This window comes from Cryptomeria japonica, chromosome 5 (genome assembly GCF_030272615.1).
Source record: "Cryptomeria japonica chromosome 5, Sugi_1.0, whole genome shotgun sequence".
Taxonomy (NCBI): domain Eukaryota; kingdom Viridiplantae; phylum Streptophyta; class Pinopsida; order Cupressales; family Cupressaceae; genus Cryptomeria; species Cryptomeria japonica.
Window position 1 is genome coordinate 675,336,486 of NC_081409.1, and position 18,584 is coordinate 675,355,069.

An 18,584-nucleotide genomic window follows, 5' to 3' on the forward strand; every position below is an offset into this window, starting at 1 on the left:
GTAGGCAGCAGCGAGCTTGCATTTTACTAGTTCTAGAATATATTGCCATTATGAAGACGCTAAGATACTCTTCCATAAACCTCAATTGTCTACACTCCATATGCTATCTTGTTCTCGTTGTGCTAAGTTTGTCTTGTAGAGTTTTTGAATGGATGCCTCTTTAAGTGGGGGGTGATTTTATGAGCTGGCTTTCCTATTGACATTCATGTGGAAGGTATACCAAATAGCCCTGTAAAATCTCTTGGCCCAAAGGAATTTGTCACCTCGCATTCCTTGTAGTCAATTATACATTTGTGTGCTTGCCTATTATAGCTAGCAACCATAGCTCTTAAGTATGGCTCAAACTTCGTGGAATTGAAAAAGGGGAGTTGTGTAGCTTTGTCCAGATGTGCATGCTATAGAGCTATCTTTAGAATGCGAATGTTTTGTATTCACTGCAAATTAAATGTTCCCAGGTGATTGCATTTATAGAGGTGCTCATGTCTTCCTTTACTACCTTTGTTGATGCAATTCAGGGCCTTTACTGGTGCTTTTTTTCCCTCCCCTTACTACTATCAACATAAGAACTCAGATGTATGTATTCATTAATGCCAAATGGCTGTACATTCAAAACATAACTTTCTTCGACAATATCTACACACTGAAATAGGAAACCAAGTACATATATATAGTTGTCGATGTAGGTTGTCCAGTGCCAACTGCCGACAACCATCACGTAACCACCGACCGTTAACACGTAACGTTCTAATTACAATATGACATAATTACCTGACAACATCATCCCCCCCCAAAAAGGTCGGCTCCTGACGACATACAACAAAATGGGAAATGACACTAAGACCAAACATGAAAATCAAAGCTGAGGGGGTACAGAGGGCGTCCCTCATGAAGAAGGGGCTGGTGGTGGTGGTGCTGCTTATTGTTCCCTCAACTGGTGAACTTGTTGTGTCCGATGCTGGAGATCTCGCTCGGCTACCAACTACCTCTCCCTCAATCATTTCACCATAAAGACTGTTTCCATGATCTCCTTCTGCTTCCCATCCAATGCCTCTAGGGTAGGTGTGAGAAGGGTCTGAAGGGCTGCTCGTTTTGCTACCTCGTGTGCACGCCATGCCATCTCCTAGGCCAATTCTGCCTTGGCACGAGCCAACTCCTCCTCTAGGCTGGTCGCTCAGGCTCTCTGCTGTGCCAACTCCATCTCCATCGTATGTAGGTGAGTGGCTAGCTCCTCCCGAGTTGTGATGGCCGCCACCCACTCTATCTCTGCTGCCGAGACACCATGCTGTGTACGTCTGAGCTGGTAGTACACGTCCCGGAAAGCTTGCTCTACCCACTATAGCAGCAAGTGTACTCCACCAACTCCAGCCATCTCCTCACGCCTCCAATCTGCCAACATATCGGAAGTCTCCATAGTAGGCCAACCCCTGGCCTCAAAACATCTCCCAAATTCCTTAGCACACCCTTCGGTGGCAAAGGCGAGGAGTCCCTCAACGATAGATTGCTTGACGGTCCGCTCCTGAATAGAGACTGCCAATCTCTGTGCGCTGGCCTCAACCTCTGCTGCCATCCTCTGCACACTGGCTCCCATCTTTGCCAAAAATATCTCTATGCCCTTTGGCTGGCTCTTGGTAGTAGCCTGCTCCTGTTGCTGCATCTCCGCCATCTCTTCCTCAAACCCAACGGCGTGCTGCAGGAAGTTCATCGCCAAATCCTGCTGTTCGGCCTCTTGATGAGAACTACCCTCATCGAGGTCCACAATCTCCGGAAAAGGACGTGGCTGGGGTGAGCCAGGCAGGGGTCCCAGTGGTGTCATGGGAGGCATCTCATAGCGACCCAGCCACGCATCCATGGTGGCATCATCATCTCTGGTCACCGTACCCTTTGTTGCCGAGACATCCGTATGTATCGGTTCCTTTCATATGGTAGACCCAATGCAAGGAGGTTCACTGGGAACCAATGACACTGCTGGAACGTCCTCTGCTGTGGTGACCCTAGAGGGTGTAGGCAATGAAGGTTAGGGTCTCAACTACCCAAATCTTGGGATGGGTACGGTTGGTATGGCTCCCATCGTCACCCCCGAAGTCTGGAGAGGTGTCAGTCTACTGGTGCATACACCGGTCGGCCTACTCCTGCAAGTCGCACTCCACCTGCCGGTAATCCATGGATCCCTCTCGTCACGTGCCCAAAAGACACTGTGTGGCCACTATTGTCCTTCGTCCTCAGGGCTTTCTCTACTTCCTTCTTGCTGGCAAGGCAGAATGTGTCATGACTCTGGCTGCTTCGAGAAGAAGTGTCCACAGAATCGTCCCCTTCCTTTGCACTACTATCTGCCTCTTCTGCAGCCTCTTCGTCTACATCCTCATCAACTGTCTCTATCTCCTGTTCCGTGTCTACCTGTGGTGGTCTCCATCGCTTCCTGCTAGAATGGGCTTCCTCGCTACTTGCCATGGTATCCAGGTGGGTCCAATAAAAAATAAATGGCTGTGAAGGGTCCCTCGTCTCTCGAGGTTTCCAGACATGCTTCTCCGGTGACACCTGTGTGCGTACAATGTTGAGGAACAACCCTATGGTGTGAAACATGTAAAAAGCCTTGTGTCGCAAGATCAAGAATTTGTGGATTCTGTTAGACAAAAATGTTGCCTAGTTGTACACCGCCCCGTTCCTCAGGTCATTCATAAGTGCAATCATGGGTACCGCCGTGTCGGATGCCCTACTAGCTCCTGTAAGTCTGCTTTTCATAACATCCAACAGACACTGCCAATCTCCTGGAACAATGTAGGACTTGTTTAACCCTCTGCCCTTGGGTGCCTTGATCACAGCCCATTCCTGGTTTGAGAGATCACTGCGACAAATTAACTGCACCAGTTGCTCTTTCCTTTCTAGCGACATCTTCGTGGCATTCTTGTCTATTTTCTTTCCCTCGTCTGGGATGCCAAATACCCTAGCAAAATCGTCAGGTGCAAAGGAGACGGTCACAGTTCTTTGCTGGTAAGAGAAAGTTGATGCCCTGGTCGCGCTATCATATGTAGCCTTTTCAAATAATTACCTTTTCAATTTGTCCGGTTGGGCCTCGCCTCTGGGCAAACTGGATCATTCCGTTGCTGCCTGTGGTGGTAAATCTTCAACTTCGACCCGTTTATCGTCTCCTTTATCGGTTGGTCACCCAATGGTGACAACTTAATTGCTCCATTCGCAGCTACCTCGCAGATTTTATATGGCCCCAACCATTGGACTTTAAATTTTCCAGGGTTAATCTCATTCCGCCCATTATACTTCAACACCCACTGACCTGGACAAAATTCCATGCGTCGGATGTGCTTATCATGCCAAAATTTTCGTCTTTGTTGGGCGGTTTCAGTGGCCCATTATGCCATCATTGTGCGTTCATACAACTTGCCTAATGCGTACAGCCGCTCCTGTAGGCTTTCCATATCTCCTAGACGATTCTCAATTGCAATCCTTAAACTCGGAACCATGAATTCTGCCGGCACAATGGCCTCCTGGCCGTACATCAACTGAAAGGGTGTCTGGCCTGTGGTGACTTTGTAGGTGATCCTGTATGCCCATAGTTCCAACGACAACTTCTCTTACCAATCTTCCTATTAAACTCCGCAGGACTTATAGATCATCGACTCCAGTATTTTGTTAGTAGCCTCCGCCTACCCGTTGGCCCTCAGGTAGTACGGGCTTGATAAGGAATGAAAAATCTTGAATTTCGTCGTGAGCAGCTTGACCACATGATTCACAAAGTGCCCACCGCGATCACTCGTCAGTTGGATTGGGATGCCACACCTTGTAATAATCTGTTCATAACTGAACTTGGCTGTACTCAAAGTTGAGTTATCCGGCAGTGCTCGCGCCTTAGCCCACTTGGTAAGGTATTCTGTCAGCACCACAATGTAACGACATCTCCGTGTTTTGCTGGCCTTCAAAGATCCAATGAAATCTAGACCCCAACATTCAAACAACTTCTAGGCATGGGATGGATTGAGGGGTATAAAGTGCCGCTTTAATTGTTTTCCTGCCCTCTGGCACGTATCACAACTCCCCACCCATTCCCATGCATCATTATACAGGGTGGGCCACCATTGTCCGACCAACAATACCTTGCACGCGGTGGTGTCTGGACCCATGTGACCTCCTGCGGGCCCTTTGTGTGCTTCCCGAAGCACTCCCAGAATCTCTTCTTCCATCACACACCTCTTGAGGACTTGATCAGGTCCCATTCTATACACCAATCCATTAATTAGCTGAAATGTCCTTTTCAAGACCAGCTTCCTTCTCTCACTCGGTAACATTCCGGCTGGGAAGCGAGAGGTAGACAAGTATTCCCCAATGTTCGCATACCACAACGGTAGTGCCGCATTTTGGAACAGATGTGCGTCAAGAAAATCATCATTGACTCCTTCGGGCGGCTCGCCCGACCTAATTCAGGACAACTGATCGGCGATCACATGACTCTTGCTTGGCCGTACAGTTATTGTGAGAGCGAACTCTTGAAGGAGCAATAGCCACTTGCTTATTCTGCCTTGGATAATGGGTTTATTTACCAGGTACGTCAACGTCTGGTGATCCACATAGAAAGTGAAGGGTGTCACTAGCAAGTAGTGCTGAAATTTTTGTACGACATAGACCATTCCGATGCCTTCCCTCTCGGTGGTACTGTAATTCTTCTCAGCTTTGGACATCAATCGACTGGCAAAATAGATGGGATGATCCAACCCATATCCCCCTTCCTGTGCTAGCATAGCCCCAATGGCATAGTTCAAGGCATCCATGTGTATGTGGAATTCTCGGTCCCAGTTTGGATAGGCCAGAGTGGGTGTGGCCACCAGTCTCCTCTTGATTTCCTCTAATGCTTCCCTCTGTGCTAGTCCCCATATGTACGGTTCACCCTTTCTTGTTAGTTTGTCCATTGGGAAAGAAAGTTGAGTAAAGTTCTTGATGAACTTCCAGTAGTATCCTATATGTCCCAAGAAGGACTTTACTCCCGTTACATCAATGGGCCACTCCATCTCCACAATTCCCTGTACCTTATTCGGGTCAGTTTTCAATTCAGCTTTACAAACAATATGGCCCAACAACTTTCCTTGCGGTACCATAAATCTACATTTCCTCGGATTCAAGGCCAGCTTGGCCCTTCGGCATCTCTCCATGCATTCTCTCAGCGCCACCAAGTGAGTGTCTTCACTACTAAAAATCGACTAGTCATCCAAAAAGGCCTTAAAATTTCCCACAGACATCTTATCGAAGATGTGAAGGACTATCCTCTGAAATATTGCCGGAGCATTGCACAACCCGAACGACATCCGGTTGTACGCATAGACTCCGTCTTCCACCACAAAGGTGGTCTTCAACTTGTCCTCCTCAGCCATCGAAATTTGTTTATATCTGGAAAAGCCATCCAGAAATGAGTACATTTCATGGCCAGCTACCTCCTCTAGGATGCTGTTTGTGAAAGGTATAGGGAGCGGATCCTTGATGGTGACTGCGTTGAGGCACCGAAAATCCATGCAGATGTGGATCTAGTTGGCCTCCTTTAGTGAGATCACAATCAGTGAGACCCACTCGCTTGTCTCCACCCTTAATATGATGCCGACCTCCAACATTCGTTCAATCTCTTCGTTTACCTTGGCCGCATAGTTCTTATTCATTCGGTACGGCCTCTTCCGTACCGGCTGGGCTCCCGGGACCAATGGTATCTGATGGATGCCCAATTTTGGCGGGACCCTTTTTAGATCCTTGTAGGACCAAGCGAACACGTCCTTGTGTTCCATGAAGATTTTGAATGCTGAAACCTTCAGCACTGGGCTCCAATCGTCTCCTACCTAGATATTTCGAGGGGTGGTAGTGTCTCCTAAGTTCGTCTCCTTCACAGTGGGGTCTTCATATTGCATTGGTCTGTCCTTTGAAAACTTGTACGCCGGAACATCATTCACTTTGGCATCTCCCTCCTTATACTCCTTGTATTCTGGTAGGAACTCATCTTTCTCGCTTGGCTCTTCTTCAATTTGAGGCATGTGACATGGAGGGTGGAATACTTCATAATCTTCCATTTGCCAGTGGAAGAGTCCATTCAATGAGTAGATGTCATCTTTCGAGCAGCCATCGAGTTCGAGCACTCCTTCATTATTTGGTACCATCTCGTCTTTGCCTTCGTAGGAATCCCACTCCCATTTGTTTGAGTCCTCTGAATCAAAGTCGGATGATGCAAGCTCCTCGCCGACAACCTGGGTCCTCAGATCAATAATGTACTTCCGCCCCCCTTTCTCCATGGAAAGGGTGTTCTTACAATTGTGGTTCACTTTGGCTGTGACCAGCCACCCTCTCCCTAAGATGGCGTCATAGCCCTTCTTTTTAAGTGGGATTACCACAAAATCCAGTAGGAAGGGTTGTGTGCCAATGGTCACCGACTGGGCCATCAGGGTGCCGAGTGGCTTGATACTGTGTTGGTCTACTCCCACCAAATTGAATGTGGGTGGCCATAGTGTTGGCTTCCCGAGGTTCTTCCATGTATCCTTCTGCAGCACATTCACCCCAGAACCCTCCGTCCACAATGGTGTCCTTGAGGATAGCCCCGAGGATTCCCATGTCCACTACCATAGGGTGCTGACTACTATTTAAGGCCAACAACATCGGATCAACCGAAGGGTTGACTGGGACTTCCGTCTGGGTCACACCTGAAGATGTGTGTGTGGTGCTTTGTACGGTACTGAGAATGGCGGTCCTCAGTTGTGGCATTGTGTCCAGAAGGTCCTTCACTCTTATCGACACCTCCATCTGCAAGACTAGCCCAATTATGTTCTTTTCTGCTTCAGTACGGGATTATGTACTCACCATCTCTGCTTTTTTCCGTTGTTCTGTCGTCATCTCTTGCTCAATGTCGGCCTTTACCTCCCGTAATCTCTCCTCCGTATGGGGGTCGATATAAGTGGCCTTCTTGGTCTGAGCACAGGTGATTGCCAGTACTTTATCACCGGTTCTCTCAATATTGAGAAGATTAACCCCTGGCTTGGGGCAATTTGTGTCGTCGTGGTCTCTAGGACCACACCATTTGCACAAGTTTTGCGGTGTTTCCTCTTTCTAGCAATCCCGCGCAAAGTGTCCCCACTGGTTGCAGGCCCGACACTAAATCATCGGCCGTCCTTTGGCATTGTATTGCGTTCGACTCCGATTATTGTTATTATTATTGTTGCCTCTTCCTCCCCTTCAGTTACCTCTGTAACCGCCAGACGATGCCGTGGTGTTGGCTTGAGGCTAGGATGTACCTGTTGTAGCAGAGCACTTGATTCCCTCGTGTCTTCATGTTGTAGGGACATTCTTTGGTGGAATGTCCCAACACTTGGCAAATGTCGCAAAAGGCCTTTTTAGGACGAGAGCCTTTTGTATGACCTTCCTCCTTACATTCCGCACACCACACTTCCTCGTTTTTGTTGGTGCTTCCCTTCATACTTTTGAATTCCTTCATCGTGCGATGCATATCCTTCTGAAGGGCTTGCACTTTCTTGCTCGACCCCTCGTCGTTGCTACTTCCGTCGGAGGAGTCCTCCCTAGAGGATTTGTCTTTCTTCTTCCTGGATGTCTTTCCTTCACTTTCCTGGTCCATTGCCCGGTTATAGGCATCTTCGTAGGAGGGGGGTGGTACACTTTTCATTTTCCTTCTGAGTGACGACTTCAAACCCTCCACAAGCCACCTTTTCTTTAATCCATCATCGGGCTGGTTGTCCATTTTTCCTAGCAATTCCTTCAGGCGTCGACTATATGCTCAGATGGTCTCACTTTTCCCTTGCTTGGTACACAGGATTTCTGTCACGATTTCATTGTCATCTTTGAGGAGTCGAAACTCTGTTTCGAAGGCTTTGTGTAATTCATCCCAAGTTGTCAGCTTAGTTTTATCAGCATCCGAGTACCAATCTATGGCTACTCCTTGTAGGGTGGGGGGGGGGAATGCACCACCCATTCCACCGTGTCGGTCACGCCATTGGCTGACCAGATTGTTTCACATGTACAATAATGCCGTACCGGGTCTTCTTTCCCGTCTTCGTTGAACTTAGGCAATTTTTGCCGATTCACCATCACATTCCTTGGCGGCGGCCCAATCTGCCTTCCGAAACTCGAACTTGACCCTCTAGGAACTCCTCCTCCAGACATTGGTCCTCCAGAAGGTACTTCGCTGAGATTTGGTCCGTTGGGTCCCACCAAGTTGCTCTTACTACCAGGGTGTGATGAGCTTGAATCGAATAGATTGCTTCTACTACTGTGACCTTGTGTCCTCTTGACACCTTCGGTTGCACTGGTATCCTCCACCTCTCTCTTCTCGGTCTCTGTCTCCTCTTCATTCTTGGTCTCGACACCTCTATATGGCGTGTACGACTCTACCGTACTCTCGTTACCAATCTCTTCCAATGTCAGGGAAAGGTCCCCCAACCGCTTTCTGGTGGTTTCTATTAGTATGGAAACTTGGCCCTCAACACTTGAGCCATCATTGCCAGTTGTACTTTCTTCCAGAAGTTTCTTCAGTCGTCGCCGACGTTTTGCTTGTTGTTGTAACCTCAGTGTCCTCGCAGTTGCCTCGTGCGCGTCTTCTTCCTCCTTCGGCACACGGTTTCTATCCTTATTTAGCATCATGAGCATCAATTTCTTCTTTCCGTGGGGTTGAAGGTTCGTTGACGGCTTTCGTCACGTTCCTCCTCTCGTCAACTCCTTTCTTCAAATTGCTGCAAAATTTGTTGTCGACGGGTCTCGCAGTAGGTTTCTTCTCGGCGAGTTTGGAGAGCAAGGAACACCTGTGCCAACAAGCTAGGCAAGTTGTTCGTCAACCGATTTACGACTGGACTTACGCTAAGGGCACTCCACATTGCGTTCTCAGGGACGTCCTCGGTTGTGGCCTCCCTCCGTACATAAGTTTCGATGGATGCTTGTAGGATGCAGGTGAAATCTCTTGTCAGTGCTCCCTCTCCTTCGAACAACTCCGTCGACTCTTCCTCGGGATTGCTGCCGGTCCCCTTGCTCACTGGTTGCCCCATTATCGTCGTGCCATGTAGTATGTTCCTGTCATTCCAAGTTTAATTTGGCAGTGGCGCCAGATGTTTTCCCCCGAGGGGTGTGTGTGTTCAATAGTGCATAACAGTACAAAAATGTAGGAAGTATGACAGTATACAGCAATGCAAGCAAACAGAAGAACTCAGATGTATGTATTCATTAATGCCAAATGCCAGTACATTCAAAACATAACTTTCTTTGACAATATCTACACACTGAAATAGGAAACCAAGTACATATATATAGGTGTTGGTGTAGGTTGTCCGGTGCCAACTGCCGACAGCCGTCATGTAACCACGGACCCTTAACACACGTAATGTTCTAATTATAATATGGCATAATTACCTGATAATAGTAGACTCCTCATCACTATACATCTTTTAGAGGAATTTTATGAGCCCTTCTTTCACCTCTTCATCATCAGATGGAGGCACTCTCCCAGGCCTTGTTGAATACCATTTGAGATTTAGAGTGTAGGTTAACATATGAAGTTTAGCGTTCATTGTGTTTTATTGCTGTGTTATAATGTGCCTAGTATGCTCCTCATAAAATCCCAAATCAGGCTTCTTGTTATGAATGGCTTGTTTCATCTACCTAAGAAAAAATAATTGAGTGTTTTGTTTGCTAGGTCTTAGGGGATGGCTTGCCATGCCTTGTCTAATTTTTGCGTCCTTGAAATGTTTTCCAATGTTTTGAAAATTTGGAGATTTTGAAGGGAGGTGGGGGTGTTTCCTACTAGTCCTTGAAATGCTCCTTGTCGGGAACAGATCCAATTTTGCAAGGGATGCATTAGTAGGGTAATAGGGAAAAATCAAAAGTTATGAAAGATATCACTTTCATTAGTGACAACTTTCAGAAATGAAAAACGGGATAGAGAAAAACTATTGGTTTCCAACGTGAGCCAGTTGTGAAACTGCTGGCTTGGGAGTTTTGTCCCAACGCTAGTAGACAGAATCTGAAGCAAACAGTTTGATGTTTCTCCTTATAGTTCTTCTTTTGGGGTCTCCTAGTGCACGAGGAGGACATCTTGACACTTATTTATGGACAAGAGGGAGTTGGAATGTATCGTGAGAGGTAGATAGTGTTGTAGAATATTGAGAAGTAGACTTTTGATTTTTATGCATGCTACTTAATGGCGTGTATGTACCAAGTAGAGCAAGGGGTGTTTTGCATTCCACACTTTGACAACTATTATATTTGTCTAGCTTCTAGTAATAATTCAGTAGCAATGCAATGGCCACTACCAAAGTTGATTTTGAGGGTTTCACAGTAGAAATTTTGTGTTGCTTCTCTTTCATAGCATTTTTTCATTCCCGACTGTCATTTATTTTGAACCTATGACATTCCATAATAGTGTTGATTCTTAATTTCTACTATCATATTTTCTATTAAATTCATGGCCTAAGCATATCTGATTGTGTTAATTGTGGGACAGATTATTTGAGATTAAGTGACCTCAAGGTGCAGACTTTTATGTTACTGTTGGACAAGCTTCTAGTGTACTTTTTGGTTTGTTCAATGAAGTACTTGGATATCTGCTTTTTAATGATGTTTGCATTTTATTCCACCTGGTTCTTTTATGATCTGATTCTCGGCAGTAAGTGAAGCAAACTGCTCTGTTCTGACTATTTTACTTGATCAAATAAGGCAATGGTTCTTGGTGAAATTTTTCATAAGACAACATTTCTTGATTTAAACAATTGCTATGCCTTCGGGTTTGTGAATAGTTCTTAAACCATCTTTTTTTTTTATTATTATTGGAGTGAACTATTCTATATTTATAACAGGTTTTTTACTGCATTGTCTATAGGTGGGATCCATTGAAGGAAGAGTTGGTGTTCACCACATAGAGGATGCACAGCAAAGTAAGAACTTCACTTTCAAGTGTCATAGGGATGGGAATGACATCTATTCAGTGAATTCATTGAACTTCCATCCTGTAAGATCACTATTGTTATTTGTTTGGCATGCAATATATTTTCTGTCATTTGAATAATAGATTTGATTGTATTACTGAATCACATGTTACTGAAATTTAAATACATTGACTGCTTTCATGTTTATTATTTCAAAGCACCGCAAGAGGGTTATTGTTAGGTCCAAATGAGAAACTTAGTATTGGAGATGCACTGCCAAAGTCTGAAGAATTTAGTAACTAACATGAGTAACAACTCAGCCTGAGCACATATTAATCTTGACCTTTTACTATTGACATTGCTTTAAAGTTTTGTGTGCACTGTACGATGGGCATAAGATTTTTGTCAAAACTGCCAATCTGGTCCTTGATCATGTTTTTCTGTTTTAATATTTTTTCATTAAACTCTTACTATATCCAGCTAAATAGCATAGAAAAATGTGGATTCCTTTTGATTTTCTTGGATGTTGTGAATGCCTGCATATTTACTCTCGTAAAGATCGGCATACTTACTCTAGGCGGGCATGTTTGCATGGTATCTAATTGATAAATTTGATTGACATGTCTCATTTTTTACAGTATTTACATTGTATCTAATTGAGAAACTTGATTAACATGTCCCGTTTCTACAGCATTCACATCTTTATATTATTTATGTATAAACTTAGGCAGCCCTCTATATTTTAGCTCTATGCAATGCCTTCAGAAAATGTCTAAATTCTACCCATAATGAACACATTCTGTGCTTTGTATTCTTAATAGCTAAGCACAGGGTTGGTTCAGTTTGCTTGTGAAAGCATAATCTTGAGCCTTGACCTTTTTTCTTTCAAACACCTAAGCTTCTTTGATAATCAGATTCCTGTGTCAACTATGTATTGATTTTTACCTTTAAATTGTTCTATGGGTGCTGATTTCAGGTTTTTTTTGATACTGATGTGCTGGCAGTTAATTTATGCATGAACCCATGGTTTTATTAAAAATCAGATAATGCTATTGATGGTCATTGATAGATCCTTGAGTCTATTTACTTTTATCTGCAATTTTCCTTGGTTGCTAGAGATTTGTTTCTATGGTAATTCTTTGTCAAATAAAACCAATTATGTGCGTATCCACCAACCAGATTTTTCACTACGTGTTTGTCTATAAGAAATTTGGTTTGGAGGTTCTTTCCTCATTCGTGAGGTATGAATATTTGAAGGGTAACTCTTTTGAACATTTAAGATTGGGGGCAAAATATATGAGATTCAATTAGTCTTGATAAAATTTTCAAAAATTTATTAATCAAGGACTTGCTGATTCTAATGTGGATTTGCTAACTTATAAATTTATAATAGCTTTGGTTGTTACGAGCAAGACAATTCTAAACCGAATGCTTCTTTACTGGAGATATTTTTTACTGTTAATAAAATAAATAAAAAACTTTCTATGGAAGTATAACCAAATCAAAAGTTGGGGACTGAGCTATGTTTGTAGTGTATTTTCACGTGAATTTTTGATACGCACTGAAAATTTATATCAAATTTTGTTCAGGCAAAAAATTATTGTTAATTCTAGATGCGAACCCATGATTTGATGCCCTATTAATTTTCAACTTGGGGCATAATTGGGTTAGCACCATTACAGTTAGGATTTTATATTTTGGTTATAAACTCATTCTGGTCATTTATAACTGGCTACTTCCTTTTGACATCTATTTATACAGGATATTTTATTACTATGATTAATGTTTCTGGATTTGATTGTGTGTTATTTTTTGCATCAACGTTTCGGATCACTCTCTGTGATTCATCATCAGGATGAATGAGTGCAACCAGTGTAAGATAAGAAAGAAGTAGACTTGAGCAGTTAAAAAAGGTTGAGGGAAGAAGGGATGGCACAATAAATGAGGCCAAAAAGAAAAGAAAACACTAAGAAAAAAAAGAGATAAGTGAGAAAATAAAGAAAAGAAAAAATAAAAATAAATAAATAAATAAGTAAATAAATAAAAAATAAAACAAAAAAAAAAAAAAGTAAATAAATAAAAAAAATATCATCAGCAATTACTTTCAAATTTCATTGTTCAGTGATGTATGTAAATTTGTAATTACTACTGTTCAATCTTGTCTTATGAAGAACATTGAATGTTTAGGGTTATCTGTTCAATTTTGTCTTGCTCTTTGTTTTATCTGCTTTCTTTGTGGTGCCACATGTCGACCCTATTTGGATTTTATTTTAAATTGAATGCCATATTACTTTCATTCCATATCCTGGATCACTAATGGTGCATTTTTCAATGTTTAGTTACAGAAACTAATTGGCCTCAGCTGCTTCATTGTGTGAAGTATTAATGTTTCTAGGAACCATGTTTTAAATTGGTTTTGTCCAAGTTATGACCACTCATTAAAGGTCACATACCTTTCTATTTTCAAGTCTGTGAAAGACTCGCTCATTTTTTTTCAAACATAGTCATACATCTTCCTTTATTGTTGGAGGCTATGAGTGTATGTTAATCAACTGCCAAAGTTTGATAAGCATATTTTATGTTCTTTCTCTGTCAGTAACTTTGTTTGGAGTTGCAACCTCCATGAGAGCTTTTGGAGATTCCACCACACCCAAAGTTAGTGCGATAATATTTTCCTGTAGAGACCATATTTCTCAAAGATGGATTGTTGGAAAAAGCTTTGGATATATTTTCAACCAAAAGGAGGTGGTTGCAATTGAGTTTTGGAACACCAAGAACAGAGATTAATAACTTAACTTTTCATATTCTGATCCATAATTTCTCAGATTTATAGTAGAAATTTACAAACCGAATGCTATATAATACTGCACTGTTTGAAAAGATCAAATAACAGTTACTTAGAGGAGTGAAATTTTGTTTAGTCTGGAAATAAAAATTGAACAACAAAGAATGTCTGGAAATAAGAACTAAAGAGCAAAGAGTATTTGTCAAATGTAACCTCTTTTAATCAAGGAAAACCCTGGTGTGGGGAGAAACCAATTGTTAGCGATGACTATATATCTACCTGATTGTTATTGCTCAAAACAAACAGGTGCAAAATAAGAGGTGCCACTTCTAGTTGTTTCTAGTGTCAAGTCTGCCCTTGATGATACATTCATTAATTCAATCTCTACTTGTCTTTAAATAGGGTATCTTGCTTTAGGAAACAAGGGGACATGTGGAACAGAAAGAGTCATGAACATGAACATTCATAGGGGAAGGGGGAAACATGAAAGGTCATGTGCGGAGCATGGAGTGGAGTCATGGAGAGTCGTATGGAATTTGAAGAGTCATGTTTAAAGCATTTTGTCATATTTTGGTAAAAGTGATGAAGTTGGGTGTTCCATCCCTTCTTGGGGAAATGAAAGACAAGTGAGACGTTCCATCCTTTCTTGGACCATTATGGATCATAGCCTGTTGGATCATTATGGACCAACTTTTAAGCAAGGGAAAGGTTTATTGGCTCCAGAAATCTAGGATTACATGCTTTCTAAAAGGAGATCTAGTATCATATTCTTTCACAAATCAGTGGTTTAACCCACTAACTTAATCCATTATTTAAGCAATCAGATGACAGGATATCTGACAAGTTTGAGGATATACATGGTGGAAGCAACTTTTTTTTCTTTTCATAACATCTCATAGAAATTGGTGAAGATTGAAGTCTAACTCAAGGTCAGTTACACAAAAAAAAATATTCGAAGGCTGATTTCACAGGTAGAAAATTTGAAATGAATGATTGAGGATGAGCATAAGAATTTGAATTTTTGTTTTGCTCGAGATAAACTGCCAGGCTGTGATGTATTTCACTTCAATTTTATCAAGCCCTGCTCAATCTGCGAATATTCCAAGATCAAAGCCACTTTGTTGACCTTGACACCTAAAATCTATGGTACCTGTTATCACAAAAGCTTGCACCCTTGCTGAGCTATCAACTCAACAACCTTGTGAAACATGGAAACAACCCTGAAGTGTGGGACCTTGTGCAAGGGGGTTGAGTCTCTGGAGAAAGCCGACTTCCTTCTCAATCCAGGTGTAGGTGTTGAACCAATTCAACACTTCAAAACTTAGTCCTAAGCCTATCCTAACAACTTGTAGAGGAAAAGGGAAGAGGGAAATGCTTAAAATGAAAGGAGGTGATGCACCAAGATAAGAGATTGTTTCTCTCCCTACCCGAAATGATACAAAGAATCAACTGAACTACCCAGGAGATGCACAAACTTCAGTTGTACGAGTGACCCCAATGCATGTATGGAGGTTAGAATTCGTTGAATATCAAGAGGGGAGAAGGTTTCTCACAAGTCACACTCAGAAATAAATTAACACAACATATATGAGAGAAGAGCCACAAAACATGCACCTATGATGAAGGTAAGAAAACATACACAACATACATAAGTTGAAGAAAGGCAAGAATAGCAATTTCAATTCATTCGAAGGCCAATGGCCAAACTTGCAGTTGCAAAATGCAGAAAAATACAAGAGAAGTGAAAGAGCATGGAATAGCTCAAGCCAACAGGGAGAGAACCCTTTACAATGAGGCTTAACAACCTTTATATAGAAAACTGGTTACAAGAGTGATCATGACCCTTGTGTGTGCAGGGAAATGTCAGTCTGGGAGTGCAGGGAAGTGCATGCACTTGACTTTCTGTACATGCAAGCAATCTAGCCATACCCTGAAAAGGCAACTCTGAGAAGGGTGGATTGACCGACCTTCCAAAGTCAGAGCATGCAGACATGACATAAGTTACCACAACAAGCATGGCCCCTTACCTCTCTCGATGGAAATCTTGCCAAAATTATTAAATGCACCCTTGTGGCTCCACAAAAGAAGGTGCACAAGTCACAAAAGTCGTCGGAGCATTTAAAACTTTGAGTGTTAATCATGCCAACCGGAAGTGTTGCCGGTCGGAAAGAAGTCCGAGGACTCCAGAAACTCGGGTTCCCGAAGTGGGGAAGACAAGGAAGGAACTTATGAACCTTAGGGTTTCGGAAATCCGGGGAAGGGGAAGGAGAACTTCGGAACCTCGGGGTTTTGGAGTTCCGAGAAAGTGAAGAAGAGACTAAGCAAAAGGAAAAGGGGAGACCTAGCTTCGGAACTTCGGAACCTCGGGGTTCCGGGGAACTGAAAAGAGGCCAAGGAAGGAACTTAGGAACCTTAGGGTTCCGGAGTTTCGGAGAAGAGGGAAAGGCAGCAAGGAAGGGATTTCGGAACCTCGGGGTTTTGGAGTTCCGGAGAACAGAGAAAAGGCAAGGAGGGAAGGAACTTCGGAACCTCGGGGTATTGAAGTTTTGGGAAAAGAAAGGGGCTAAGGGAAAGGAACTTCAGAACCTCGGGGTTCCAGAGTTCCGGAGACCTGAAGAGGAGGGGGAAGGAAAGGGAGGAACTTCGGAACCTCGGGTTTCCGGAGTTTCGCGAAGGAGAAAGGAGAGGCAGCAAAGGGAAGGAACTTCGGAACCTCGGGGTTCCGAAGTTACGGGGAACAGAGAAAGAAAAGGGAAGCAAAGGGAAGGGACCTCCTCCAAACAAGACAACACCCCACACTTCATAAATCCACTACTTTTCTCCTTGATCAACTGGGGCAGCGCTGGTCCATGGAACATATCTCTGATCGGTTCTCACTGATGGACTAAGGGTGTCATAAAATGATAACAATACCTTTTGGAGATTTTTCAACCCATTGCCTTATGCATCATGGATTATAATAATATCCAAAGTCATAACCGAGACTCTAGTTTTGGCTTGGCAAGCTGATGCCAATCAACCAATTGACATTTGTTAAGAGAAGACAAATGACTGATATTGTGGCTGTCCAAAACTTATCCATTTCTCCTTGGGCAAAACAATTTGTGCTATAGGCCATGTTACTGTACTTATTCCCACTTCTATCTATTTGTAGTGATGTTATGAATATTGGTATAATGCCACCTATCACTCTACAATTGACACGACTCCTATCAAAATAGTGCATCGTTATGAGCCTCCATTGCCTTTGGACTAGGTAGTTCATATAGGGAAGGTGCCTTAAACAATTACAACATTGGAGGAAATACGAACTATCCTAGCATTGTTGAGGGACCTTTTTAATATATATGTTTAGACAATATGAAACTCAAATTGACCGATGTAGGAATTATGACTTAGTAGTTGGTGACATGGTCTTTGTTCATATCTAACCATATAAGCATGGGGGCCATATAGGATCCATGCAAAGGTATCATAATGGCACGTATACTTGATGTTTGAAATAAGGGCATAATCCCATAACTTGGCTAATCTGCATTTATTTTGAAGCATGTATAATGCTTTGCAACCCCCCTTATCCTCTTTTCTCTACAAGCCTCCCAATTAAGGTTGCTATGAAAGTCAAGGCCAAAGTATTTGTAACTATTTACCACATGTAATGGGCTTTCCCTCAAACTTGAACTTTAACTGTTTTTTTTTTCCTTCTCAAAGTAAAAATCATGACTTTGGTTTTACCAATGTTCACTTGCATTCCCACTTCCTGATAAAAGGATTCTAGAGCTCATAGGTGTTCTTGAACACCCTCAGCTGTTTTAGCTAGAAGAGTGAGGTCATCAACATATAGCATTAATTCTATAACATAAGTGGCCAAATTCACACCCTTTCCACATGACTTGACTATCGGATCCTCTAATTTGTCTATATAGAGCCCAAACAAAGTGGGGCATAGCGGACACCCTTGTTTGATTCCAATGTCACTTTCAAAACTTTTAGAGAGGCCATCCTTAGTTCTTATTTTGTCTTGAACTTGCTCATATAACCTATGGACTGCAGCCCTATAGTGATCCAGAACTCCCAATTGTTCCATTCTATGCCATAGTTTACTTCTGGGGACTTGTTGTGACCTTTTCACACATCGCCCCATTGCTAACAGGGACCCCCTCTTTTCCTGCTTTCTGCGTTGTTAGGTTGGGGTTTTTGGCTGCTTAGCGGGCAATTTTGTGTTTCCCGTGCCCAAGTATCGGAGTTTTGATCATGCCTACTGTCGTTTAGGGTTTTCGAAGTTATAGGATCAAGCGCATGAAGTTGAGATTTTAATGATCCTAGTTGTGTCTAAGTGTAGACCCTTTGGAGCGTTAACATGTTTTTAAACGTCCTCGTCGGTGATTTTGAGTGCTAAGGTGTTTTCAAACCTTTTGGAGGAGTTTTCTTTCTCCTAGAAAGTTATTCAAGTTGATTTTGCACTTTATCCCGATAGGTTTCCTTATGTCATGCTCCAATTTTTGATGAATTTGCCCAAGTCTAGTTGAGTTTTATTGAGTTTCAGAGTTTCCTAGTGATTTTGAGTGGAAAAATCATCATTTTCCGGATGAAAATCCATATTCTAAGGGTTTAAAGGTCAAAATTCCATACTAGAGGTGCTTTTCCCCTCATATTCCTGACTACTCATGGTTTTCCCCACTCAAAATCCAAACTGGACATGGATTTCCCTTGAAATCCATACTTGCCTCATTTTTCCACCATTGTGAATCCATACTAGGGTCCTTTTTCCCCTGGAAGCATTAAATTTTGACTAAGTGTCAGGATTTATCTTGACTACCCACATTTTTCCACCAGGGAGCATGGATAGGATTGCGGATGACATTTGTCTTGATTCCACACCTGGGTTGATTTTCCACTAG

The 18,584-nt window shown here is 42.8% G+C and overlaps 1 protein-coding gene across 7 annotated transcripts in view; it reads left to right on the forward strand.

Annotated features, from left to right (window-relative positions):
- LOC131079368 (protein RAE1) overlaps positions 1-18,584 on the forward strand; it is a 169,227-nt gene that overhangs the window by 115,175 nt on the left and 35,468 nt on the right. For all 7 annotated transcript variants that reach the window (XM_059221603.1, XM_059221602.1, XM_058017281.2 and 4 more), the window contains exon 8: positions 10,853-10,981. In XM_059221603.1, the coding sequence (XP_059077586.1) occupies positions 10,853-10,981 (129 nt within the window). The remainder of the gene's footprint in view (positions 1-10,852; positions 10,982-18,584) is intronic.